Source organism: Chrysochloris asiatica, unplaced genomic scaffold, assembly GCF_000296735.1.
Source record: "Chrysochloris asiatica unplaced genomic scaffold, ChrAsi1.0 scaffold00012, whole genome shotgun sequence".
In the NCBI taxonomy this organism is placed as follows: Eukaryota; Metazoa; Chordata; class Mammalia; order Afrosoricida; family Chrysochloridae; genus Chrysochloris; species Chrysochloris asiatica.
The window spans coordinates 12059162-12067309 of record NW_006408530.1 but is presented as its reverse complement, the minus strand read 5'-3'; the positions used below and the strand labels follow the sequence as shown (position 1 = coordinate 12067309).

Below are 8148 nucleotides of genomic sequence, written 5' to 3'. Positions count from 1 at the left end.
GTTTTGTTTTTTTTTAATATGAAAAATTTCAATATTTCTTTGGGAACTGTTGGTAAAATTGATCATTGTTGCCTCTTAAACCATTTTTTTGTTTCCCATTGCTCTCGTGAACAAGACCCACAACTCTAGCATGTCCACCTAGTCTTGTACAGTCTGGCCTGTCAAGACTTTTCCAACCTCATATGTGTCCCTGCCTTCAGCCACATGATCTTCCTTTAGTTCTACAAATGGAATAAGCTCCTGATAGACTACAGACCTAGATGGAGAGATTGTTGTTGTTGTTGTTGTTGCTAAGTGCCGTCTAGTTGTTTCCGACCCATAGCAACCCTGTATCGGGCTCCTGAGGAGCAGCTGGTGGCTTTAAACTGCCAACCTTGCAGTTCAAACTGAATTTTCAGTCCTGTACATTATCCTGTGGTACCATACCAGGACTGCCCGGTGGAGAGATTAACACTAAATAAAAACAAGAAGAAAATATAGAAGACTTAGGCTAAGCATTGGAATGCTAACTTTGAGGTCAGCAGTTCAAACACATCATCCACTCCTTGGGAGAAAGATGAGGCTCTCTGCTCCTATAAAGATTTACAGCCTCAGAAGCCCAAAATAGGGCTGTTGTGAATTGGAATCAACTCAGTGTCATTGAGTAGATAATCTTGGGGTAGGTAAGGTTCTTTAAGCTGGACATAACATCCATCCATACCATTAAAAAGAAAAGGAATAGCAGAGTTAGATACACAAATATGTACGTTACATTATAAAGGGTAAGGAACTCTGGCAGTGCAGTGGATTAAGCCTTGGACTGCTAACTGCAAGGTTGACAGTTCAAACCCACCAGCCACTCCGAGGAAGAGGGTGAAGCTGTCTTCTCTCATAATGATTGGCAGCCTCGGAAACTTTAAGGAGCAGTTCCACTCTGATCAATTGAGTTACTATGAGTCAGAATCAACTTGATGGCATTGTGGGTTTATAAACAGACAGCCTCATCATTCTCCAGTGGAGGGTTTGTAAGTAGACAGTGTCATCTTTCTCCATCATAAACCACCAACCTTGGGTTTATTGTCCAGCATTTAACCCATGATTATTATAAAAGGTATTCTACACAAAGTTAAAGACAAATTGCAAACTGGAAAAAAGTATTTGCGTAGCATATAATAAAGAATTAACACGCATAATATAAACAGCTCCTACACATCAGAAAGAAAAAGATAATTGGTTAGGAAAATAAGCAGTAGATATGAACAGACATTTCACTGAAATAGAAAGACAAATGATTAATAAACAACTGAAAAGAGTTATATAAATCATAACATTTAAAGTACCATCACATTGTTGGCAAGGTGTAGGGAAATGGATTTTCTCAGAGGTATTATTGATCTGATTGTTTACTGGCACAGCCCTTTTGGATGATAATTTCATAGTATATCAGTTTTTCAAATGTTCATATATTTTGGCCCAGTCGTTCAACTTTTATGTATTTATCTTAGAGAAATCCTCACAAGTGAACAAAAAGGCACATCAAAATAATCATTACAACATTATTTGTAGTGTCAAAAATTGTTGTTGTTGTTGTTAAGTGCCATCGAGTCGGGTCCGACCCATAGCGACCCTGTACAGGGTTTCTGAGGGTGTAAATCTTTACGGGAGTAGAAAGCCTCATCTTTCTCCCGCGGAGCGACTGGTAGTGTCAAAAATTAGAAAACACTAATTTTGGATCCACCAATGGGGATATAGTTACATATGGTATATGCCTCTAGTAGTTCAAAAGATTAAATAGATTTAATATGATCTAACATGGAAAGAGCGCCAAGACTGTCAAACTTGAACACTCAAGTACTGCAGAACAATACTGTGGCAGAATTCCATTTATGAGAAGAAAGAGAGGAAGGAAACTAGATACATACCTACACACCTTAATGTCTTAAAAAGTCTCTAAACAATGTACCCACACTGGTTACTTCTGAGAAATTAAATAGGATGTGGGTGAGGTAGGAAAGTAAGAGCTTGAATGGGGTGTAGTGATGAAGAAAATTTTCCTTTTAGTGACAGAAAATATTTATTTATTGTGTAATAAAATAATTTAGTAAGTAGGTGGAAATGTTCAATCTTGTCACAGAGAAAACAGATAAAACCTGAAGAAAATCTATTAGATTTCTCTATTAGGAAATCCCTGGTGACTTGGTAGAATGCAATTTTGGTGGCGTGATAAGAAGCAAAGCCAAATTGTGATGGATGCAAGGATAAATGGAAGGTTAGGAATTCAGTAGTATGAATTACTCTTTCAAAAGCTTAACTATGATAAACATAAGAGAAACAAGGCAGTACTGGAAACCACAAGATCAGCAGTTCAAACCCACCAGCTACTCCTTAGGAACTCTATACAGGGTCACTATGAGTTGGAACCAACTCGACAGCATTTGACAACAGCAACAACTTCACAGGAGATGTCAGGTTGAACACAAACTTGTAAACTGAAAACTACGCACATATGCTAAAGGAAGGAGGCACAAGAGTAGAAGATGTTGAGCATAAAGATGAGTAAGAATAACAGATGAGGCAGGATCTTTGAGCAGGGAAGTTGAGATTGCGAGCCTAAATGGAGGGTTGAACATCAGACAACAGAAGAAGCCCCTTTTACACTGAGAAGCAAGACAGGACTGAGGATATGCATAGTTGCAGAGAAATACGTGTTGCTGAAGAGCAGGGAGTAGCAGAGAATACAAAATGATGAGAACTCCATTTTCTCTGTTAAATAAGGCATTCTTGTAAGAATAGCACAGGAAATGGTAGAGTAGCAGGCTAGCAGGAAGATAAACATTTGAGTAGTTGTGGAGAATGTGGATGATACCTAATTAGAGGATCACAATATTACGTAAGCATTCTCACTGTAGATATTAATAAGATAGTTGCATTGATCCATGATTGGGCTGTCATCTACTAGGTGTTTGTTGTTGTTACATACCGTAGAGTCGGTTCCGACTCATAGCGACCCTGTACAGGGTTTCCGAGGCTGTAAATCCTTACGGGAGCAGAAAGCCTCATCTTTCTCCCGCGGAGCGGCTGGTAGTTTCGAACCGCTGACCTTAAGGTTCGCAGCCCGATTCGTAACCACTACAGTAGACAGAGGATAATCAGAGTAGCTAGCATGCTGATGGATCCCAGGTTGTAGTTTAGTAGGGAATGCTGTCCAGACATTGTGGGAAAGCACTGAGGTATCAAGGGCCTAGAACAGTAATCCTTAGATGAGGGTTGGTGAAATTAGAATAATCTCAGAGACTTTTGAAAACTAACCTCATGTTTCCTTCCCTATGATTCTGATATGCTCCCTTGAATTCTCTCCTTTCCTTCCTTTTATCTCTTTCCAACTGAGAATCACTTCCAGAGAGAGCCATTGTCACTGTTGAAACCTTATAGTTTTGCTCCACGGTCTCATAGGATTGAAGAACATTCATTGCTACCCCACATGACGAGTTTAAAAATTAAGTGTCATATCAGAAATACTTTATTAAGAAATGAGTGTGTATTTTGTTTCATCTTGTTTATTTTATGTAGTTAATTAGAAATATCAGTGAATCAGAAATCCCTTTAAAACTGTGGTTCCCTCTTCAATTTCAACAGTGATGATTTGGTTATTTGTCACATTACCATCTCTTGGAATCCCAGGTTGCAGAGATCTGTAATGACACTAAATGTGACCGTTATCGCCAGAAAATATTTTGTGGCCAACCACTTCAAGTTTAATTTTTCTAGAGAAGTTTTCGTAATTGTTTTAAAAGCTGTTTTTTTTTTTTAATTGTATTCTTTCTTTATACCTCAGTTCTTGCTATATCTTTTTGTCATTTAGTAAATCTTGAAATTATGATCTTTCTCTTTGAGTGCTTTAAAACCTTTGCTCTCTCTGACTGCATCCTGTCTATTTTTTCAAGGTGAGAATGCAGGAGGATGCAACTCTGTTAAACAAAAGAATCAGCAGTCAGCCTGGCCTCACAGCACTTCCTGAGAATCCGAACACTACACTTCCACCTTTCCAAGATACACCCTGTGAGATGCAGCCGAGGATTGACCCACCTCTTGGTCAGCAGGTGAAGGATGGCCTTGTTGTGGGTGGCCAAGGTGATGCTTCCGTAGATGCCATTTACAAAGCAGTTGTTGAGGCGGCCAGCAAAGGGATGCAGGTTGTCATCACCACTGCAGTCAACAGTACAACTCAAATCAGCCCTATTCCAGCTCTGAGTGCCATGAGTGCCTTCACTGCCTCGATTGGTGATCCATTAAATCTCTCCAGTGCTGTCAGTGCGGTCATTCATGGGCGAAACATGGGAGGTGTCGATCATGATGGTAGGCTGAGGAATGCAAGAGGGTCTCGATTGCCCAAAAATCTGGACCATGGGAAGAATTCAACTGAAGGAGATGGGTTTGAGTATTTCAAGTCAGCAAGTTGCCACGCATCCAAAAAACAGTGGGACGGGGAGCAAAGTCCTGGAGGAGAGCGAAACAGGTGGAAGTGTGAGGAATTTTTAGATCATCCAGGCCATATTCACAGTAGTCCATGTCATGAAAGGTCCAACAATGTCTCTACACTGCCATTTCTGCCTGGGGAACAGCACCCAATAATGTTACCACCAAGAAACTGTCAGGGGGATAAAATTCTGGAAGAAAATTTCAGGTATAATAACTACAAAAGAACTATGATGAGTTTTAAGGAGAGACTAGAGAACACTGTGGAAAGATGTGCACACATTAATGGGAACAGACCTCGACAGAGTCGGGGCTTTGGAGAGCTTCTGAACACTGCAAAGCAAGACCTAGTCCTAGAGGAGCAGTCTCCAAGTTCCTCAAATAGTTTGGAAAGTTCTTTGGTCAAAGACTATATCCATTACAATGGAGACTTTAATTCCAAAAGCATTAATGGATGTGTGCCTAGTCCTTCAGATGCTAAAAGCATTAGTAGTGAAGATGACCTAAGGAATCCAGACTCCCCCTCTTCAAATGAGTTGATACATTATAGGCCAAGGACGTTCAATGTTGGCGACTTGGTCTGGGGCCAAATCAAAGGACTGACTTCCTGGCCTGGAAAATTAGTAAGAGAAGACAACGTTCACAATTCATGTCAACAAAGCCCCGAGGAAGGGAAGGTATACCAATATTTATCCATTGTCAAATACTAGCCTTTGTTCAGATATCATTTATTGCTTTATGTTAACATCACTTTGGATTCATTGGATTTGAAATTAGGATTCTTGATGACTCTTTGAGGTCTCACAAACTTCTGTGGCATAAAATAAAGAGGGGATGGTTGTAGTCACTAAAGTGCCATATTGACAAGGAGTAAATTGTAAAGCATTGTAGATCTCACTAATCTCTAGCCCAGGAACCAGATTTCCAGAATTTTGTCAATTCTGCCTGCCTTCTCTGCATTTGTCTAACCCGTCCTACCATATCCAGAGGAGAAGGCATGTGGCAATGGTGATGAGAAATAAATCTGGTAGTCAGGAATGTGGCAGAGCTAGCCTCCTCCTACCCATCAGGCGACAGGAAGTGGATCTCCAATTGCCAATGGACAAATCCTCTATTTGCTTATATTTGACACTTGAAGCTGGGAAGGACATATAGCCTGGGTAGGATTGCAGCTGTTTCTGGAAGCAGCAAGTATGCCTGAGTTCAGAATGGTGTCTCCTTTCAGGAAAAGATGTGGGCCTTTATAACATATGGAAATGCTTAACCCCATAGTCTGGTTCTACTTAACACAATCTGATCATATAAATTAAATGAAAACTCCCCCATGAAACTACCATTCAATTTAGAAGAAATTAGTAGGGGTCTTCTGGACTTTGTTTCCCCTCACAAATGGTTGCTTCTGAGAAAGGAAATGGAATTGGGGAGAACTGGCTCACTTCTCAAGAAATATGTAGAATGTTTAAAGTAGATAGAAATATTTATATCTGATCAGGAAGAGATAATTATTCATATTCCCATATTATGAAAAAAATGTAATTTTTCATCTTCTTAGGTATTAAATATTCTAATAGGTATATATACACACACACACACATATATATATATATATATATAATTGTCTTATAAAGTATATTGTATAAAGATATTTCAACTCTGCTCAAAATTCCACTGGCACTTCGTTTAATGGCAGGAAACCAAGATCATTTTTACTAGTACAATAAAGGGATTGTCTTTCTCCAAATGACTAGGATGTCCTTAAACCTTTTGCTTATAATGCCTAATACATGCTTGTCAGGGTACACTCTGGGCATAGTGTTTCTACATTTGATAAGAAAATACTCTTGTTCACAAAACATGCTATTCTCTATATTCTCTAAGACCAGCTAGGCATTTTTTAGGTTGATAAACCTAAATATTATTGACAGTTTATTCAAGACATAATTAGAAACAGCAAAAACAAGTTTTTATGGTATAAATGGAACTGCTACAAATACAAGATGCAGACATTGAACTGTTGTACATTTCTTTGCCAATGAATGAAGCCTTTATATGTGCCATATTACAAAAAGCTTAACTAAAGAAAAAGATTATGCCCTACATTCCTGGAAACGTTCTTCCTGTCCTGAATGCCTTGTCTAAATACCATTTTATGTCCTCTGGAGAATAAAGGCATGTACTTTTTTTTTTTAAGTTTTTATTGTGAATTGGGTAATAGTTTACATGGGAGAACATCAGCTTTACATTCATCCTATCGTATTTCGTTTCATTGCAATGATTACAATCCCCTCCATCATTCAACAGCATTTGCTTCCATTCCCTCTGGGTTGTTTTTTTGGGGGATATACACCGAAGCACTCAGGAATATACAACCATTTAAACAACCAAAGGGCACACTCCACAAGCCCGTACCCCTGGCCATCAGCACACAGCCCCTCTTCTTCCTCCCTGAGTCCAGGGTCCCCAGCTGCTCCATCTCTCCACGTCATCATCTCTGCCTCCATCTCTGGTGTCACTGCTTCTCTGGATAGGATCCTGCACTCCGCTCTTCTACCTTGATGGTCCCAGGGTCCCCTGCTCCTGGACTGCAAGATCAACTACTCCCCTCCTTTTGTTACAAAACATCTACCTTTACATTTGCAACACTCACAGTCAGTCCTGATAGCAATTATTCACTATTGAACCACAAGAGTCTTATCCCCAACTCCTCTCACCAGCCTTGTTCAGAGAGGTTGGAAACCACTCAATGGGGATTCTACCTTCCCCGTACCCTCTGAAACTAGGCTCTCTCTTGAAAGCTTGTAAGCTCGTCACTTCATGCCTTTGTAGTCCCCCCATTTTGGGTAGCCAATGTCTTAAGTTGCCTATCCCTGTCACCCTGTGTACAGAGTGGGTGGGAATGATCCTCACTGTAAAGATTTGTTCCCTCTTTTGAGCTACTACATCCATAAGTATAGGTCAAGTTCATCAAATTGTAGCAGATTACACTTTTTTTTCCGTCTTCTTCTTTTAGTCGAGTTCTGATCATCCAGCCATTGAAGCCAGGTAAAATGAGTGTTATCTGCAAGTATGGGTGTTCTTGTGCATCTCTTCTTACTTCATATCAACTGGACACTTCATTCTTTACTCTAGTCCTCTGTGGCCATACCCCTACCCCTGGGTGCAGGAGTTCCCAGGTCTCACCATTCTGCTGGCCAACCAGTTCTTAATCCAGGTGGACAGGAGTCTATTGAACGTAGTTGGACTTAGCTCACAATTTCATTTCTGTTTTTCCCCCACTTCCCCTTATCGATAGTCCAACGTTGTTACCAGCAAGACTATGCCTGATCGTGTATTCCCCTTGAGTCTCAGTCTTGGAAGGAGTTTACCCTAGGGGACCCAACTGCTTGCCTTGATGGATCCCGGGCGAACAACTTGCTTGTTCTTGTAGTAGTCAATTGGACTGCCGTTATTGTTTCTGATTTTTTCTGCTGGTCTTTCTTTCAAGAAGTATCTTCTGTTCTTTTAGCAGCTCCAGGCTGGTCTGCTTGTCCTTTCAGGTGGAAATTTCCCACCTCAGAAAATTCTGGGTAGGGATCAGAATTCCACCTGTGGTCTTATGCAATGCAAAAGTTCTGCAGGAAGCCTCCTTCCCTGCACAAGTTCTAGCCCCATTTTAGGTATTCCAATCAATTATAGGCTGAAGACGGACTTACA

General features: G+C 40.3%; 1 protein-coding gene across 2 annotated transcripts in view; it reads left to right on the top strand.

Moving 5' to 3' along the window:
- The window catches only part of MBD5 (methyl-CpG binding domain protein 5), an 86424-nt gene that overhangs the window by 34222 nt on the left and 44054 nt on the right, over positions 1 to 8148 (top strand). For both annotated transcript variants that reach the window (XM_006834556.1, XM_006834555.1), the window contains exon 7: positions 3924 to 5132. In XM_006834556.1, coding sequence (XP_006834619.1) covers positions 3924 to 5132 — 1209 coding nt within the window. The remainder of the gene's footprint in view (positions 1 to 3923; positions 5133 to 8148) is intronic.